Below are 21,049 nucleotides of genomic sequence, written 5' to 3'. Positions count from 1 at the left end.
CTTTATGATGATCCGCAGCGTGGTGCTACTGCTGAATCTGCACTCGGATATCTTCGCCAAGGACGCCGGACAGTGGAGGAATATACCTCAGAGTTCCGCCGGTGGGCGGCCGACACCGACTGGAATGATTCAGCACTAAAATATCAGTTCCGGAAGGGATTATCTGCACACATTAAGGACGAGTTATCCCGAGCTGACCCACCTACTACCTTGGAATTGCTTATCATTGCAGCCATTCAAATAGATCGACGTTTTCGGGAACGCCAGTTGGAGAGAACCAGTGAACGGAATCCAGGTTCCAATTGGATACCCCTGGCACCTGCCAGCCCTTCCCCTCCGGTGACGGTTCAAGATCAATCTGAGCCAATGCAAATTGGCGTACTCCGTCCTCATTTGTCCCCTGAAGAGAGGCAGAGAAGACGCCGGGAAAACCTCTGCTTTTACTGTGGCGCTGCAGGCCATTTCCTGGATGATTGTCCGAACCGCGTGTCTGGTAGGAAAAAACAAAGCTCATGGAATCAACCTGCATATAATTTACAGATCATTAGACCCTCTACTAACCATTTCTCTATTCCTATTTCTTTCCAGCTACCCGAAGGAAGTCTCGAGGTGTCAGCTATAATTGATTCAGGTGCATGTAGTTGTTTCATGGACATCGCATTCGCCAACCTCCATCGAATACCAATACAACACAAACAAAATCCTCTTCTGATCCATCTAGCAGATGGAAGTGAGGTCAGCTCTGGTCCTGTTATTTGGGAAACGTTACCCCTGGCTGCCACTATCCAAGGACTGCATAAAGAACAGTTAAAACTTGACCTTCTCACATCACCACTCCACCCTGTCATCCTGGGATTACCATGGCTTCAGGCACATAACCCTGCAATTAATTGGATATCTGGCACTGTCTCTTTTCCTTCAACTTATTGTGACAAGAGCTGTATTACGGCACCACTTGAAACTACAGGGGATCTGTTATGTATTACTGCCCTACAGAAGGCCATACCTGAACACTATCATGCTTACCTGGATGTCTTTGATGGATAGTGTAATGGTTAAGGGCTCTGCCTCTGATGTAGGAGTCCTGGGTTCAAATCCTGGCTCTTCCGACTCGGTAAGCCAGCACCTATTCAGTAAGGAGTTCATTGGGCAAGTCTCCCTAACACTGCTACTGCCTACTGAGTGCGCTCTAGTGGCTGCCTCGCAAGCGCTTTGAGTCCGACAGGAGAAAGGCGCTATACAAAAAAAAGGAATTATTATTATTATTATTATTTGATAAAAAGAAGGCAGATACCTTACCTCCCCACCGGCCATACGATTGCCCAATTGATTTTCTTCCTGGATCTGCAATTCCATTCAGTCGGATGTTTCCTCTATCAGAACCGGAACAGGAAGTGTTGAGGGAGTATATCGAAGAGAATGTAAGAAAAGGATTTATTCGACCTTCTAAATCGTCTGCCGGTGCTGGAATCTTTTTCGTACAAAAGAAAGATGGAACCCTAAGACCTTGCATTGATTACAGAGAACTAAACAAAATTACCATCAAAAATAGATATCCTTTACCACTCATGCCGGAATTGTTTCAGAAACTACGAGACGCTACGATCTTTACAAAACTGGACCTCAGAGGCGCCTATAATCTGGTAAGAATAAGAGAAGGGGATGAGTGGAAGACCGCCTTCAGATCACGATACGGGCATTACGAATACCTAGTTATGCCCTTTGGACTTTGTAATGCACCAGCCACATTTCAACACTTTATTAATGATGTGCTAAGAGAATTCATTGACCATTTTTTGGTAGTTTACCTGGACGACATCTTGATTTTTTCTACATCAATAGAAGAGCACCGGAAACAAGTTTGTCAGGTTCTGGAACGCCTGAGGCTCTTTAAATTATACGCCAAGGCTGAGAAATGCGAATTCGAGCAACACACCATCCAATTTCTAGGACTCATCATCTCTACTGAAGGATTCGCCATGGATCCCCAAAAGATCCAAGCTATTCTTGAGTGGCCAGCTCCTGTGAACAAGAAAGCAGTACAGAGATTTATAGGTTTTGCAAACTTTTATAGGAAGTTTATAAAAAAATTTTCTGCCATTATCCTACCCATCACGAGGCTAACCCGACAACAAGTTCCGTTTAAATGGACTACGGAAGCGCAATGCGCCTTTGAAAAATTGAAGGAACAGTTCACGTCCGCCTCTATTCTCAGACATCCTGATCCAGCACTACCGTATACTCTGGAGGTGGACGCTTCAGACTCAGCAGTGGGTGCAGTTCTGTCTCAGAGGTCAGGTGAGAAGGCTATCCTGTACCCTATAGCATTTTTCTCTAAAAAGTTAACGGATGCAGAGAAGAATTACGACGTGGGAGACAGGGAATTATTGGCTATTAAATACGCTCTGGAGGAGTGGAGATATCTACTGGAAGGGGCTTCTCAAGACATCTTGATTTATACAGACCATAGAAATCTTGAATACCTAAAAACAGCAAAGAGGCTTAATCCAAGACAAGCAAGATGGGCACTTTTTTTTTCAAGATTTTCATTCCACATCACGTATCGACCTGGCTCAAAGAACACCAAGCCAGATGCGCTTTCACGGATGTTCCCAGAGGAAGAAGTACCAAAGAAGATGGACACTGTGCTTTCCAAGCAGAACTTTTTGTTGATCCAACCTGATTTAGTGGAAAGACTTCGTAGAGATGACTCAACCCCCCCAGTGAAGATTAAGTCACAATTGACGTTGAAAGATGATTTATGGTTTTTTAGGAATAAAGTTTTTGTGCCAGAAAAGTTTCGACCGGAGATATTCAAGTTATTTCATGATCACCAACTTACAGGTCATTTTGGGAGTGCTAAGACTTATGAACTAGTCCAACGTGCTTTCTGGTGGCCTGCCTTGAGGAAGGACTGTGAAAGGTACGTCAAGTCCTGTCAAGTCTGTAACCGGAGTAAAGGTTCCAACTTGAAGCCATGGGGATTGCTGGATCCACTACCGATTCCTCCTAGACCATGGCACTCGATTTCGATGGACTTTATCGTAGAATTACCAAACTCGGATGGTGTCAATACTATCTTTGTAGTGGTGGACCGATTAACGAAGATGGCACACTTTATTTCCTTGAAGGGGTTACCTTCGGCCAGGACCACCGCTATGGTGTTCATCAAGGAGATTGTACGACTCCATGGCATTCCTAATAACATCGTGTCAGATAGAGGAACGCAGTTTACGTCACAGTTCTGGAAAGCTTTATGTCAGTTGCTCAATATTCATTAGTACTTTTCATCAGCTTATCATCCACAATCAAATGGACAAACAGAGCGTACCAATCAGACACTGGAACAGTATCTTAGATGTTTCACCTCAGGCGCACAGGACAACTGGTCCCAACTGTTACCATCTGCGGAGTTCGCTTACAATAACTCTCTACATGCTTCCACAAAACAGACTCCATTCTTCGCCAATTATGGATATAATCCCTCATTTCTGCCAGATGTTATAGAAGAATCTCCTGTCCCTGCTGCTGAGGAATTGGCCAACCGGCTAGCACAGAATAACCAACTTCTTCAACAATCCATGGCGCAAGCTCAAGAGGATTTTAAGAGAAAGGCTGATCGTTATAGGAGGGGGGATTTGGACCTGAAAGTTGGGGATCGGGTATATCTATCAACGAAGAATCTGAAGCTTACATGTCCATCCAAGAAGTTAGGTCCCAAATTTATTGGGCCTTTTGAAATCAAGAGAAGGATTGGACAAGCATCTTATGAATTGGAACTTCCTAGTAATCTCAGAATACATCCTGTATTTCATGTCTCTTTATTGAAACCAGTTGTGCCGGACCTGTTTCCTGGACAGAATCCGTTACCACCTCCTCCAGATATTGTAGACAATGAGGAGGAGTATGAAGTTGAAAGCATTCTGGATTCCAGATGGAGGGGTAACCAGTTACAATATCTAATCAAGTGGAAGAATTATGGAACCGAGAATAACACGTGGGAACCAGCTTCCTTTGTTCATGCACCTGTACTGGTGAGAAGGTTTCATCGAAGATTTCCACGTAAGCCAGCTCCAAGAGGCATCCGGAGGCTGCCCGTAAGGGGGGGGCATTGTCACGGTCAGTTACCTGTCCAGGTAAGGCGGCTGGCACACACGGATGCTGGCGGTCGTCCTGGGGGGTCTCGGCGGGCTGCCTCTCGAGGTGGTTTGTCGGCACTCACCAGTGCGCGTTGCGTGGTTCGGCGGAAACATTGGCGTTGCAAGATGCTGGTGTGAATGCTGGGCACGCGCAAGGACGGCTGTTTTATGCATATTGTTTGTTCCGCGTGTGTGCGCGTGCGCGGGTGCGCGCGTGTGGTTTGCGCATGCGTGTGGTTGCGTCTGCGCATGCACGCGTGACGTGTCGCGCCGTGCGTGCGTGACGCACTACGTGGCGTGCGCATTGCGTGGTGCGCGCCAAGAGGCCTATTTAAGCCTGGAGAGCCCTAGCAGCGGTGCTGTAGTATTGCAGCTAGTTGGTTCCTGTGACCTGACACTCTGTCTGCCTGTTCTGATCCTGCTCCATGCTGACCTTGGCTCGTCTGACTTCCCGCTCTGGCTTTGACCTATGCTATGTACGACTACCCGCTCTGTTGCCGAACCCTGCTTGTCTGAAAATCCACTCTGTTGCCGAACCCTGCCTGTCTGACTACCTGCTCTGTTACCGAACCCGGCCTGTCCAAGGATCCGCCCTTGTGTCTCATTCCTATAGAACCTGCGTGTCAAGATCACCTGCAAGTCTACTGGTGGACGGGTTATTGCACTACCAGACCTGTCCTGCGGGAGTCTCCAGTTCCTGTCTGCTCCGGCTACTGGTCCTGCGAGCACTCCTGCCCCGTGTTAACAGGAGGACCCTGTCCCCAAACCAGGGCCTCTGGTTGATAAGTCGCAGGGGTTGCTGCCCTCAGCAAATCGGTCTCCTCCGTTACAGGTACGTGACAACATGACTGCCAGGCAACTGGTATTGTTTACAAGGAAATAAATATGGCAGCATTCGTATCACTCTCACCATGGGTTCCAGGCAGGAGCAGCAGAGCAGAGGAAGAGACTGAAACAGACCAGAGTGTAGAGCTGATGCTGTACAGTCTGCTGCGCTGAATCACATGATTCAGTCGGCTTCAGGGTAGGGCTGCCCCTGATCATCATCTTCTCCTGTTAAAAACCCAGCTTGCCTGACCACTCTATGATCTTTTGCCCCTGATGTGACCCCGTCCGTCTGACAACTCTTCATCTAATTATTGGTTGCCAACCTCTGCACTATTTTACTGACCTCGCTTATTTGCCACCGACCCCAACCATCTAAAAGCCTAATCGACTTCCCCTTATTTCCATGTATGTATTCAGTTCCTAAAATAAAACCAGTGACAAGAGCAGACAAACCCTCCAAAACAACATTACTGTGGTCAGGAAGGCAATAAATAGCAGTGATCATTAGGGATAAAATAAACTGTATTCTACACAGGCAAAAATAGCCTTGATTCTAAGAGGAAAGTATGAACAGAACTACGCTGCATCTGAGAAACCCACCCTTAATTACCAGAATGCCATGCAAATAGCTGACTGACTCTGAATGGTCTTATACAGTCTAGAACAGGGTGTCAAGCTCAAGTACACATGCGTAGAACACCCCCGGATATGGCAACGGGATGAGGAGGCGCGTGGGTGGCCAGCTCTGCAGGGTCGCCGCTGCTGGAAAGACTCGGACGGACATTGTGGGCTCAGGATGACTGCTGGGGACTGCAAAAAGCCCCAGATAAGTTAAACTGATTTTTTTATTATTTTTTTTTTAGGTTGACTTTTAAATTTCTTTTAAAGCCAATTAGAACAAAACTTACTTCAGGGATATACACTTCACCAGGATTCTCTGACCAAAGTGTTCTTTGGGCACCTCAGGAATGGTGGATCGTTCCACCGCTTCATCCTACGGCAGAACACAAACATTAAGCAGCTGGGCTAATGAAATAAGGTGGTACAGGTGTAATAAGGGGTTACAGGGGTAATAAGACACTCAGGAGCTGGGTTACTGTAATAAGGGGTTACAGGGGTAATAAGACACTCAGGAGCTGGGTTACTGTAATAAGGGGTTACAGGGGTAATAAGACACTCAGGGGCCGGGTTACTGTAATAAGGTGTTACACGGGGTAATAAGAGACTCAGGAGCTGGGTTACTGTAATAAGGGGTTACAGGGGTAATAAGACACTCAGGAGCTGGGCTCCCGTAATAAGGGGTTACAGGGGTAATAAGAAACTCAGGAGCTGGGTTACTGTAATAAGGAGTTATAGGGGTAATAAGACACTCAGGAGCTGGGTTACTGTAATAAGGGGTTACATGGGTAATAAGACACTCAGGAGCTGGTTACTGTAATAAGGGGTTACAGGGGTAATAAGACACTCAGGAGCTGGGTTACTGTAATAAGGGGTTACAGGGGTAATAAGACACTCAGGAGCTGAGTTACTGTAATAAGGGGTTACAGGGGTAATAAGACACTCAGGAGCTGGTTACTGTAATAAGGGGTTACAGGGGTAATAAGACACTCAGGAGCTGGTTACTGTAATAAGGTGTTACAGGGGTAATAAGACACTCAGGAGCTGGTTACTGTAATAAGGTGTTACAGGGGTAATAAGACACTCAGGAGCTGGTTACTGTAATAAGGGGTTACAGGGGTAATAAGACACAAAGGGGCTGGGTTACTGTAATAAGGAGTTACAGGGGTAATAAGACACTCAGGAGCTGGGTTACTGTAATAAGGGGTTACAGGGGTAATGGGACACTCAGGAGCTGAGTTACTGTAATAAGGGGTTACAGGGGTAATAAGACACTCCGGAGCTGGTTACTGTAATAAGGGGTTACAGGGGTAATAAGACAGCCAGGAGCTGAGTTACTGTAATAAGGGGTTACAGGGGTAATAAGACACTCAGGAGCTGGTTACTGTAATAAGAGGTTACAGGGGTAATAAGACACTCAGGGGCTGGGTTACTGTAATAAGGTGTTACAGGGGTAATAAGATAACCAGGAGCTGGGTTAATGTAAGAAGGGGTTACAGGGGTAATAAGACACTCAGGGGCTGGGTTACTGTAATAAGGTGGTACAGAGGTAAAAAGACAATCAGGAGCTGGCATATACAGTGCATCCAAAAAGTATTTACAGTGCATCACTTTTTCCTCATTTTGTTATGTTACAGCCTTATTCTAAAATGGATTCAATTATTTTTTTTACCCAGAATTCTACAAGACACCCCAAAATTACAACATAAAAAAAGTTTACTTGAGGTTTTGGCAAATTTATTAAAAGGACCTTGAGCAGTGATCTAAAATGGCCAAACTTAAATGACAACTGTGCAGTGCAGCCCTCTGGCGCGTCTGTCTCACATGCCCGTCGGCATGAGCGTTCTGCACACCCGCGGTTCTTAAAGAATGAACAGCACATGTGCAGAATGCTCACGCCGATGGCCACGCAGAGGTCCTTTGTGGAGAGAAGAAAACCTTCCAGAAGGATAGCCATCCCTGCAGCAAGCCACCAATCAGGCCTGTACGGCCAGACGGAAGCCTCTCCTTAGTAAAAGGCACATGGCAGCCCACCTGGAGTTTGCAAAAAGGCACCTGAAGGACTCTCAGACTATGAGAAACAAGATTCTCTGGTCTGACGAGACAAAGATTGAACTCTTTGGTGTAAATGCCAGACGTCACATTTGGAGTAAACCAGGCATTGCTCATCACCAGGCCAATACCATCTCTACAGTGAAGCATGGCGGTGGCAGTATCGTGCTGTGGGGCTGTTTTTCAGCGGCAGGAACTGGGAGACTAGTCAGAATTAAGGGAAATACACCTGCAGCAATGTACAGAGACATTCGGGATAAAAACCTGCTCCAGAGCGCTCTTGAACTCAGACTGGGGCAACGGTTCATCTTTCAGCAGGACAACGACCCTAAGCACACAGCTAAGCTATCAAAGAAGTGGCTTTAGAACAACTCTGTGGTTGTCCTCGAGTGGCCCAGCCAGAGCCCAGACTTGAATCTGATTGAACATCTCAGGAGAGATCTTAAAATGTCTGTACACAACGTTTCCCATCCAACCTGATTGAGCTTGAGAGGTGGTGCAAAGTAAAATCGGCAAAATTGGCCAAGGATAACACCTATCCTAGGCCAATTTTGCAGATTTTTCTTTGCCTAGCTTGCGGCATCATACTCACAAATACTTGAGGCTGTAATTGCTGCCAAAGGTTCCTAGTATTGAGTACTTATGTACATGTAATTTCACAGTTTTTTTTATTTTTAATAAATTTGCCAAAACCTTAACTAAACTTTCTTCACGATGTCATTATGGGGTGTTGTGTGTAGAATTCTGAGGGAAAAAATGAAAATGCATATTTTAATAATGCTGTAACATAAGAAAATGTGGAAAAATTGATGAGCTGTGAATACTTTCCGGATGGACTGTAAATGATATCTGGACTTCTGTGGTACAGTCAGTATTCTCACCTCATCGGGGGCTGGATAGAGGGCCAGGATATGGGGGTGTCTGTGTTCTCTGCGCTGCTCCTCATTCATCCTGTCCGTCTCCTCTGGCGGGGTCCTTTCCAGCAGGCCTGACAGCAGCGGATCTGGGGCAGAGTTCTTTAAATCAAATATACTGGAAGCCCAGCTGCCTCGAGGGGTTTCATCCAGTGAAGAAGCAGATGCCCGTTTCTTCTCTTCCTGTAGAAACCAGTGGTCATCAGGGAGAAGTTTTTGAAAAGTTGTATTTTATTTTCTTTATCTAGAGACTTTTCACATTCAGAGAAAGATATTTTCAAGCCTTTATTTGTTATCATTTTGATGATTATGCCTTACAGCTTATGAGAACCCCAAAATCAGAATCTCAGACCATTACAATATTGTGAAAATGTTAAATATTTAAAGTGCCAGAATCTAATCAGCTAATTCATCCAAAACACTGGCAAAGGTGCATATATTAGTTTCACCTTTTAATATGAATTACTGAAATACATTAACTTTTTGCACGATATTCACATTTTTTTTGAGTTTTATCTATATGCTGCTGCTTTTTTACATTAACCATTCAACAAGATGGCGGAGGGGTTGAGCCCAGGTTGCTTTGCTTAGTTGCGGTGGAGGGCAGGGAAGTCAGAGGGCTGTTTATGCAGCGAGCATGACTAACTGAACAATACAAATGGCTGGACAGAAATCAAACTCTTTAGGCAAGATCTCTCCTATCTTATGTGTTGCTACCAGACTTGCTGACTGATATAGGCCTGTGGAAGCCCATATGTTAACCACCCCCCGACCACCTAATGCTGATGGGCGGGGGGAGCGCGGCTGCTGGGGGAACGCCTAACGCCGATTGGTGTCATGTGCGGTGTGCCAGGATTAGCTGTGAGCATATGCGTGCTCGAGCGCGTGTCCCCGGCTGTAAACACAGCAGGGATGCGGCGATCAGCCTACCAGCCGCGATCGGAGCTGGCAGGCTGTAAAATAGGGAAAAAAAACACAATTAACTGGTGTAGTCTAGCGCAGCGCTGTACAGGGGACAGCCTAGTCACTTAACTGTCCCTAGCAACGGCACCCAATGTGATCCCTCTCATAGGTTGATGCCTATGAGAGGATAGTGTAGTGGATGTATTGCATTAAGGGCCAATTTAGGGGGGAGGGAGGGGAGGTTAAATGATTTTTATTTTAAAAATATCATTTAAAATTAATAATAATAAAAAAATTTGCAGTAATCAGAGACCACCAAAAATGCTGTATTAGTGGCCAGAAAAGGAGGTAAAATTAATTGGGTGGTAAGTTGAATTGTTAAAAAAAATGGTCACTAGGGGGTATAACCCTGTGGTCCTCAAGAGGTTAAGCTGTGCAGTTGCTAAAATCATTGAGGAGGAAAGAGCATTGATGTCTGGAAGAGTACCAGAGACGCTGTAACAAATGTTTTATACATACCTGGGGCTTCCCCCAGCCCCATGAGCACGGATCGCTCCCACACCACAATCCTCAGGTTTTTTTTTTATCGCTGGTACTGGGTCCGGTAACTTTGGTCAGTCTGCACAACATAGAGAGCGGCAATTCTCTTGAGTAGACTGGCAGAAGTTACAGGACCCGATACCAGCGATACAGAAGGCTGAGGATGGCAGCATGGCAGCGGTTCGTGCGCATGGAGCTGGAGGAAACCCCAGGTATGTATAAAACTTTTATGTTATAGCATCTCTGGTTTCCTTTAAAGTGACCCTAAAGTAAAAAAAAAATTGCCTATTTACCCTCCTGAAGACTTCTCGGTCCTCGCCGTTCCTCCGCTGTCCCCCTCGATAATCCAGCCAGCCACTGCGCATGCTCAGTGCTGGCTGCGCACTTTATCATGCTCTCCCAAACGGTAGCATTCTGTGCATGTGCAGTATCAATTTTTGTTTAGTGTGCAAGCACTCCCGGTCGCAGGTGCGATGGAGGATGTGTGTGGCACTGGGCCATGCATTCAGCATTGGAGGGGGACCCTGGAGGAACAGCCGCGTGTGAGATGACAGGTAGTGACCAAGATTTCAGGGGGGCAAGAAGAAGCCCCAGGAAAGTAAACGGGCAGATTTATTTTTTAACTTTACGTTTCCTTTAAACAGAACCTGAGGTAAGAGGCCCTGGACTTAAACCCTCCTAGTGACCAGGCCATTTTTTATACAAAATAGGCCACTGCAGCTTTAAGGCCTCCCTGCAGGGCTGTACAACTCAGCACACAAGTGATTCCCCCCCTTTTCTTCCCACCAACAGAGCTTTCTGTTGGTGGGCTGCGATTGCTCCCCCAATGTTTATTTTTTTTTTGTTATAAATATTTAGTTGTTTAAAATAACAATACATTTTCATTTTTTTTATTATTTTATTATCCCTCCCTCCCCCTGCCAGCCAATCAGCGTGATTGGGTGTCATAGGCATCATGCTATGACAGAGGATCGCTTCCTTGCCGCCCAGGGGGACAGCCGTGTCACACAGCTGTCCCCAGTACATCGCTGCCATAGATCGCAGCGCTGGGAGACTGATGATGGAGTAGAGCTCCCTCATCCAAGCGGAGATGTGCGCGCGATCTCCTGCAAATCCAGGGCCCAGGACTTTACACCGATCGGCGTTAGGCGGTCCTGGGGCTGCGGTGGCGATCACGCCTGTCGGCGTGACGTGGTCATATATGAGTTAAAGTGTACTTGAGACGGGGGATAGAAAAAAAATATAATATATATATATATATATATATATATATATATATATATATATATATATATATATATATATATATATATATATATATATATATATATATATATATATATACATATACACCAGGGGCTTCCTCTAGCCCCCTTCGGGCTCATCGATCCCTCACCGCCGTTCTCTGCCTCCCGGATCCTCCATAAATGCTACCGTAAGTTTGGCCTCTCGGGGTCAGTCGGCGCATGCACATGCACAGTGCAGCTGCGCATGCTTTCCCATTGCGCTCCCAGCTACGGGAGCACGGCCGGGCCACGCATGCGAAGTAAGCCTAGCTGACTGAACTTACAGAAGCCCTTACTGAGGATCCAGAAGGCGAAAAACAGCGGCAAGGGTGCCGTCAGTCCAAAGGGGGCTGGAGGAAGCCCCAGGTATGTATACATTTTTTCTTTCCCCCCCATCTCAGGTTCCTTTTAAGAAGGAAAATTTATAGTTAGCATTCCTAATAATTACCTGATCCTCTGGCGCCCCCCTCTCCTCCGTGGCCTCGTCCAGCTCATACAGCTGCCGGGTCAGAGTCTTCTGTCGTTGTCGCTGTCGTTCCGCCGTGATGGGGGTGTACATGGTGCACAGGCGCTGGGACCTGTTTAGACAAGATCAGAGCTTTAGCAAGGGCATTTTAAGTGGTAATTTTATGGAAATATAAAATCTGTACTAACTACTTTAGTGTTTTAAAGGTCACTTGAAGAGAGAGCCATGTGCAGATTGTCGGGCTGTCCTGGCATTGCTTGGCATGAACAAGCACGCAGATCAGATGTTCTGACTGATGCCTGTAAGAATAAGCCGCATGCTTGATGCTGGTGTGCGAATTAAATGTAACTTTGCCTTCTTAAAACAGAAAGTATTTGCAATAATTCAGCTGTAAGTGAGCAGCTGTGGCTTCCCATGATAGAATATGCAAATCATCTCTCCCCCTGAAGCCAGGCTGCATATCTCGAACTGCTGATGTATAGTGAGCCTATAGCTAACACATTTTACAAAGCCACATCAATCCAATATGCATACAGACTGTTTTGGACTTTAGATCCTCATCAGTGCATGGCAGGGATTGATATGGCTCTATGGGATAGGGCTTGGACCAGTACAGTTATAAGGAATATGTAGACAGTTCATGGTAAAGGGCTCAATGCGACCACAAAGCCCTTTACTAAAATCCATATTGTAACATGCACTGATGAGTATCGTAACAGGCTGTCTGCATGTTGGATCGGTGTGGCTCTGTAAAATTCATTAGCTACAGCCTCACTATACACCAGCAGTTCTGGCTGTGCAGCCTTGCTTTTAAAGGATAACTGAAGTGAGAGGAATATGGAGGCTGCCATAATAATTTCCTTTTAAGAATACTAGTTGCCTGGCCTGTTATCCTGCTGATCCTCTGCCTCTAATGTTGAAAATACACGATGAGATTTTTCATCAGATTTACTGTCCGATCGATTTTCCAATCGTTTTTCTTATCAATTTCCATTCACTTCTATGATAAATCAATCAGAAAAACATTCGAAAATAAGATCGGACTGGTCAGAAATTATCTATTGAACCACCTATCTGCCACAATATCTCATGGTGTATTCCCTGCATAATACTTTTAGCCATAGACCCTGAACAAGCATGCAGCATATCAGGTGTTTCTGACATTATTGTCAGATCTGACAAGATTAGCTGCATGCTGTTTTCTGGTGTTATTCAGACACTACTGCAGCCAAATAGGTGAGCAGAGCTGCCAGGCAACTGGTATGGTTTAAAAGGAAATAAATATGGCAGCCTCCACATACCTCTTGCTACAGTTGTCCTTTAAAGGGATACTGTAGGGGGGTCGGAGGAAAATGAGTTGAACTTACCCGGGGCTTCTAATCGTCCCCCGGAGACATCCTGTGCCCACGCAGCCACTCCCCAATGCTCTGGCCCCGCCTCCGGTTCACTTCTAGAATTTCAGACTTTAAAGTCTGAAAACCACTGCGCCTGCGTTACCGTGTCCTCGATCCCGCTGATGTCACCAGGGGCGTACTGCGCAAACACACACCATACTGGGCCTGCACAGTACGCTCCTGGTGACATCAGTGGGAGTGAGGTCACGGCAACGCAGGCGCAGTGGTTTTCAGACTTTAAAGTCTGAAATTCTAGAAGTGAACCGGAGGCGGGGCCAGAGCATCGGTGAGTGGCTGCGCGGGCACAGGATGTCTGCGGGGGACCATTAGAAGCCCCGGGTAAGTTCAACTCATTTTCCCCCGACCCCCCTACAGTATCCCTTTAAGCTACGTACCAACCAGCAGATGCGGCCAGGTGCATTGGGGATCTCCAACATGTTGGTTGTTCAAAATAGAACAATTGCTGCAGGTGGCATGCTTTTTTTAAATCTATATTGTGAAAAAAAATTGTTAATTGAGCAAATCACCCGTGAAAATCGTTTAGTGGGTATGGGACTTAAGGACCACAGCTAGAGGTGCTACTCAGTTATTCTGGGCCCAGTAGAACAAAAGTACTGGCTAAGTGGCAAAACACCCTATACGTGCCCATACACTTAAGCGTTTTCTCGCCGATAGACAGCAGATTCAATCACTGTGATCGAATCTGCTGTGAAATCGATGCGCAAACGCTGACCAAACTACCGATTTCTGACAGAAATTGATCGTTCCCGTCAATCTGTCCGCGCGGAAGATTTCGCTCAATTGCCGGCGGGTCTGGAGAGCGTCGATAGCGGAGTTCCAATGTCCAACGACCGACGCTAGCGGCAATACATTACCTGTTCCGCCGGCGTGTCCCCGCTCTCCCTTCTCCGCACTGGGCTCTGGCTGGCTTCACTTCTTCCTGTCCCGACAGGAAGTTTACTGTTTAAACTTCCCCCGACAGGAAGTAAAGTGAAGCTGGAGCTCAGAGCGGAGAAGGGACAGCGGAGACCGGGAGGACTCGCGCCGGAAGGATCAGGTAATGTATGCGGGGGGGGGGGGGGGGGCGGCACCGGCAGCTCCAAAGGTTGTGAATCAGTTTCATAGTGAAATCGATTCAAAATCTGTTTGCAGTGTAGGCAGCCAGTAGATTCCACTTTGATCAGATTCAATCACAGAGGGATCTATCTGCTGGTCGATCTGGTGGCAATCGACCAGTGTATGGCAGCCTTATGGTTTACTTATATAAAACTTCACAAATCAGAGGTCAGATCCCACAGATAATGCATGTTTTATGGCTAACCTCACACAAGCACCTGCGGAATGCTCAGTGTCTACACGGAATGGTTTGTTCGCCTGTGTGGGTATCAACAATACATGCTGGTGGGACTTGAAGGCAGGTTTGGAGAGCATTTAGTTAGCAGATAGGATCACTGACTGTCAGCAAAGAAAAAACAGCTGGAACAAAGGTCACTGATAAGCTACACACACATGCTACACAACTGTCGCTTAAAGCAAATGTAAAGAGAGCTTAAAAGATACTCACCTACAGAGAAGGAAGCCTCTGGATCCCATAGTGTCTTACTGGTCCACTCTCCGTGCGCCTGATCTACTGCTGCCCCCTCTAGGCTGGCGATACGTATGTAAAAAATGGTCACCAGATCTGCTCGGGTGACAGTTCTCATGTGTGCACGAGTCTTTAGTGTACGGCAAAGCCTACTGTCACAACAGAACTTTGATTGTCGGGATCCCAATCGTGATTTTACACAGATTGTTGATTGTAATCCAATCCGAGTTTGATTGTGTAGGACACTTGGAGTTTTTATGTTAGGGAGAGAGTGTTATTCTAAGTGTTCATGAGGCCCCACCCCCAGGCAGCGATGACAGGTGCAAGGGGTCATGAGCTACCCACAACGTGATTCTTGCAGCGACCTTTTTTTGTGACGAATCATCATTTTCACAATAACATGTAAATATATATGTGTGTTCATGAACTTCCTCCACTCCCAGGCAGCAATGACTGGTGCAAGGATCATGGGGTTCCTGAACCAATCAGTGTGCATGAAGGTCCATACCCAAACCACACTTTTTTTTCCCACGATGAATGATCGTTTTCACAATATCGTCTAAGATTGTTACAGCTCCAGGACCGCCTAACGCCAAATGGCGTCAAGTCCTGGGGCGGGTTTTTGCAGGAGATCCCCACTTGAATGACGGAGCTCCACTCCACCATCAGTCTACCAGCGGTGATTGCCTCTAAGAGACTGTTAGACAGCGAAACCGTTGTCTATTTAATCTGTACAGCGCTGCGATCTAAGGCAATGCTGTACTGGGGACAGCTGTGTGACATGGCTTCCCCCCTGGAAGGCAGGAGAGCGATGGGCTGTCATAGGATGATGCCTATGACAGCCAATCGTGTTGACTGGCTGGCAGGGAGAGAGTCAAGGCTGAGGAGAAAAATAATACACAAATGGCTAAATTTAAATTTTTTTTTTTTTAATATTTATAGAAAAATAAACCGACATCTTAGGAGTGATCACAGCCCACCAATAGAAAGCTCTGTTGGTGGGCAGAAAAGGTGGTGGGGGGATCACTTGTGTGCAGAGTTGTGAGTCCCTGCAGCGAGCCCTTAAAGCTGCAGTGGCCTAAATTGTAAAAAATGGCCTGGTCACTAGGGGGGTGTAAGCCTGTGGTCCTCAAAGGGTTAAAGGAAATTAGTTAAACAGTGATTAGCAGTGTGTGGCGATCACAACCGTCGTGACAGATCACTGAGTGAGCGATCGCGCAGATCCTCATTGCCCGTGGTAATTTTACGGTGATCATGTAAACAATCATTCGCACAGTCGTTAAAGCAGTAGTGAAGATGGATCGGGGAGACTCAGATCCAACTTCAAGTGGATACTTATCTTATACATGAATGAGGACTGTTACAGCCAATAACAGTAAGCATTCATAAAAACAAGTAACAATGTTAGGTAAATAGTAAGGTATGTTGAAACGTGTGTGCAATTTCGCTCAATGTGAAATTGCTGTTAATGCTTTTCAATGGAGACATGAGCGTTTGTTTTCCAGCCGTGGAAGTGGATCCTACTTTTAACATAAAGATCTGCTTTCGATCTCTGCAATCATAGCCGGCCTTTGACCTGAGCGACTGGAGCGATCGCTCAGGGCGCTGGCTTCCAAGGGGGCGCCTATAGCTGGTTACCTATACTGAGGGCACCTACACCTGATTTCCTATACTGGGGGCACCTATAGCTGGCTAGCTTTACTGAGTGCACCAACACCTGGCTACCTATACTGGAGGCACCTATGCTTGTCTACCTATGGGGGGGAAGGAGACCTTCAGCTGACTTCCTATACTGGGGGCACCTATGCTTGGCAACCTACATTGAGGGCACCTACATATGAGATCCTATACTGGGGGTACCTATACCTTGCTACCTACCTATACTGAGTCTGAGGGAGTTTATTTTTTTTGGGGGGGCGCACTGCGGCTATAACGCGTGGTGCAAATTGTTCGTGCTGTGCTATCATTCGAAATGGGGGGGGGGGGGGGGGGCGGGACAGCGCAGGGGACGGCTATCTGTCCCACTGATTGTTTTTATTAATATTCCTGAAAGGTTCTAGCCTTCATTCTTAAGTATATTCAGGATAATACACTCTTTCCATCCATTTGTGGTTATTAATAGTATTTTTTCTATTATACATATGTGATGTCACGGAGATCTGAGCATTTGGCGTGATGTGTTACAACGTCAAAAAGGTTGGGGAATCATTGTCCTAGGAGATATCTCAGGAGAAAAGGTGAATTGTATATAGGCTTGCATGAGTGTGTGCACATGCATGAAGAAGATGAAGGGGAGGGGGGGGCCACAAAAATCAGGTTTCGTTCAGGGCGCTGTGAAACCTAAGGCCGGCCCTGTCTGCAATAGTTAAAAAAATGTCCCAAATGGGTATTTTTTTTAAGGAGTGTGAATCGTCCCTTTCTGATACCCAGGGGGAATAAAAAAAGAAATAGCTGCCCATTAAACAGCACCAATAAGGAATTTATCACAAATTCATTAAAGAGGAATGGTTGCGAAAATCTTAAAATTTAAAACACATACAAATAAGAAGTACATTTCTTACAGAGTAAAATGAGCCAAGGTAATTTATGGCTCATTTTACTCTGGGAGAAATGTACTTAGTTGTATGTGTTTTACATTTTAAGATTTTCGTGACCGTTCCTCTTTAACAATGAATTCAACAACAATATCCACATCAATTCTGTGTTTTGTTTTTTTTTGATTGGCAACCTTTCACTGAAAATAGCACAGAAAAGACAAGACCCATTGATTGCTTTATTGAAGTAGCCGTCACGGGACAAAATGAATCTATTTCAAGAATCATCTTAGCTGCACCAGTGAACAGATCAGTCAGGCTCATCAGACTCATTGACCAGCTCATCGACCAGATGAGGTAAAAGCACTCGGTAAGGTTATTGAAGATGAAGACAACACATAATAAGTTACTGAGCGCTTTTACCTCATCTGGTGGAGCAATCCATCCACTGCTGTTACCAGAGGTGCCGGCTTGCATGGCCACGTCTCCCAGTGACGAGGTCAGTAGTCGAGCCGTGAATTCTGTGGTTTTTCGCAATCATTTTAGCTGCATTATTCTGTAAATACATGATTAGCTTTTTAGCAGATTTACTGGCCGATTGATTTTCCCAAAAAATTTCCGATCGATTTCAATTCACTTCTATGAGAAAATCAGAAAAACGATCCAAACCAGATCGGACCTGTCGGAAATTATCTATCAAGCCATCTATCTGCCAAAAAAACTAATCGTGTATCCCCAGCATAAGGGAGAAACTCACTACCTGGCAGTAGATGGATGAATCATTTATAGGCGAGTCAGTATAATAGATCTGAATGATTTATGGGGCATGTAATGAATTTACCTCCGCTGGACAATCACCCAGTCATGGGTATAAACTTTCAGAGAATCCCGGACCCGAGGATCCAGCTTCCTGTACAAGAGAACACAAACGGACAGTTATAACAGCAAGCGTGGGATATGCAAAGTTTCAACTGCTCTTACAAAAGTTCCACATTTCATACTGCTTACACACGCAGGTGGAAGCCTGTAGGGGAAAAAGTGCCTAATTTGGGTACTTACTTCAACTTACTTCAGTAGAGAGAAACCTATGCTACTGCGCATGCGCGAGCTGTCTCCACCTACACAGAGGGAAACCTATGCTACTGCGCATGTGCGAGCTGTCTCCACCTACACAGAGGGAAACCTATGCTACTGCGCATGTGCGAGCTGTCTCCACCTACACAGAGGGAAACCTATGCTACTGCACATGTGCGAGCTGTCTCCACATACACAGAGGGAAACCTATGCTACTGCGCATGCGCGAGCTGTCTCCACCTACACAGAGGGAAACCTATGCTACTGCGCATGTGCGAGCTGTCTCCACCTACACAGAGGGAAACCTATGCTACTGCGCATGTGCGAGCTGGCTCCACCTACACAGAGGGAAACCTATGCTACTGCGCATGTGCGAGCTGTCTCCACCTACACAGAGGGAAACCTATACTGCTGCACATGTGCGAGCTGTCTCCACCTACACAGAGGGAAACCTATGCTACTGCGCATGTGCGAGCTGTCTCCACCTACACAGAGGGAAACCTATGCTACTGCACATGTGCGAGCTGTCTCCACATACACAGAGGGAAACCTATGCTACTGCGCATGCGCGAGCTGTCTCCACCTACACAGAGGGAAACCTATGCTACTGCGCATGTGCGAGCTGTCTCCACCTACACAGAGGGAAACCTATGCTACTGCACATGTGCGAGCTGTCTCCACCTACACAGAGGGAACCCTATGCTACTGCGCATGTGCGAGCTGTCTCCACCTACAGAGGGAAACCTATGCTACTGCACATGTGCAAGCTGTCTCCACCTACACAGAGGGAACCCTATGCTACTGCGCATGTGCGAGCTGTCTCCACCTACAGAGGAAAACCTATGCTACTGCACATGTGCAAGCTGTCTCCACCTACACAGAGGGAAACCTATGCTACTGCGCATGTGCGAGCTGTCTCCACCTACACAGAGGAAAACCTATACTACTGCACATGTGCGAGCTGTCTCCACCTACACAGAGGGAAACCTATGCTACTGCGCATGTGCGAGCTGTCTCCACATACACAGAGGGAAACCTATGCTACCGCACATGCGAGAGCTGTCTCCACCTACACAGAGGGAACCCTATGCTACTGCGCATGTGCGAGCTGTCTCCACCTACACAGAGGGAAACCTATGCTACTGCACATGTGCGAGCTGTCTCCACCTACACAGAGGGAACCCTATGCTACTGCACATGTGCGAGCTGTCTCCACCTACACAGAGGGAAACCTATGCTACTGCGCATGTGCGAGCTGTCTCCACCTACACTGAGGGAAACCTATACTACTGCACATGTGCGAGCTGTCTCCACCTACACAGAGGGAAACCTATGCTACCGCACATGCGCGAGCTGTCTCCACATACACAGAGGGAAACCTATGCTACTGCGCATGCGCGAGCTGTCTCCACCTACACAGAGGGAAACCTATGCTACTGCGCATGTGCAAGCTGTCTCTACCTACACAGAAGGAACCCTATGCTACTGCGCATGCACGAGCTGTCTCCACCTACACAGAGGGAAACCTATGCTACTGCACATGCGCGAGCTGTCTCCACCTACACAGAGGGAAATCTATGCTACTGCGCATGTGCGAGCTGTCTCCACCTACAGAGGGAAACCTATGCTACTGCACATGTGCAAGCTGTCTCCACCTACACAGAGGGAAACCTATGCTACTGCGCATGTGCGAGCTGTCTCCACCTACACAGAGGGAAACCTATACTACTGCACATGTGCGAGCTGTCTCCACCTACACAGAGGGAAACCTATGCTACTGCGCATGTGCGAGCTGTCTCCACCTACACAGAGGGAAATCTATGCTACTGCGCATGTGCGAGCTGTCTCCACCTACACAGAGGGAAACCTATGCTACTGCACATGTGCGAGCTGTCTCCACCTACACAGAGGGAAACCTATGCTACTGCGCATGTGCGAGCTGTCTCCACCTACACAGAGAGAAACCTATGCTACTGCGCATGTGCGAGCTGTCTCCACCTACACAGAGGGAAATCTATGCTACTGCGCATGTGCGAGCTGTCTCCACCTACACAGAGGGAAATCTATGCTACTGCGCATGTGCGAGCTGTCTCCACCTACACAGAGGCAAACCTATGCTACTGCGCATGTGCGAGCTGTCTCCACCTACACAGAGGGAAACCTATGCTACTGCGCATGTGCAAGCTGTCTCCACCTACACAGAGGGAAACCTATGCTACTGCGCATGTGCGAGCTGTCTCCACCTACACAGAGGGAAACCTATGCTACTGCGCATGCGCGAGCTGTCTCCACCTACACAGAGGGAAACCTATGCTACTGCACATGTGCGAGCTGTCTCCACATACACAGAGGGAATCTCCACCTACACAGAGGGAATCCTGTGCTATTGTGCATGCGCAAGCTGTCTCCACCTACACAGAGGGAATCCTGTGCTATTGCGCATGCGTGAGCCGTGTGCACTTACACAGAAGCATGGACCGAATCACGCTCAGCTTTTCCAGTCAGAGCAGGTCCGTGCCACTGCGCATGTTTAATGGTTGACCTCACACAAGCACCAGTGTGATCGCGCTTCAGGGGTCCTTGTTCCTTAACGGCTTGGTGGAGGAAGATGGGGGAAGCCTCTCTCCCCTCCCCCCCCAAAAAAAACCTCAGAGGTTTAATATAAAGAGAAAATGTACTAAATATAACAAAGTGGACCTGAACTCAGAACTTCCTC

General features: G+C 46.9%; 1 protein-coding gene across 8 annotated transcripts in view; it reads right to left on the bottom strand.

Annotated features, from left to right (window-relative positions):
• The window catches only part of DOCK6 (dedicator of cytokinesis 6), a 248,549-nt gene that overhangs the window by 172,906 nt on the left and 54,594 nt on the right, over window positions 1-21,049 (bottom strand). For all 8 annotated transcript variants that reach the window (XM_068274305.1, XM_068274307.1, XM_068274306.1 and 5 more), the window contains exons 4-7: window positions 18,101-18,169; window positions 11,729-11,858; window positions 8,519-8,734; window positions 5,876-5,961 (exon numbers count right to left, since the gene is read on the bottom strand). In XM_068274305.1, coding sequence (XP_068130406.1) covers window positions 5,876-5,961; window positions 8,519-8,734; window positions 11,729-11,858; window positions 18,101-18,169 — 501 coding nt within the window. The remainder of the gene's footprint in view (window positions 1-5,875; window positions 5,962-8,518; window positions 8,735-11,728; window positions 11,859-18,100; window positions 18,170-21,049) is intronic.

This window comes from Hyperolius riggenbachi, chromosome 3 (assembly GCF_040937935.1).
Source record: "Hyperolius riggenbachi isolate aHypRig1 chromosome 3, aHypRig1.pri, whole genome shotgun sequence".
In the NCBI taxonomy this organism is placed as follows: domain Eukaryota; kingdom Metazoa; phylum Chordata; class Amphibia; order Anura; family Hyperoliidae; genus Hyperolius; species Hyperolius riggenbachi.
Note: the sequence above shows the minus strand (reverse complement) of the source record. Positions and strands in the feature narration are given on the sequence as shown.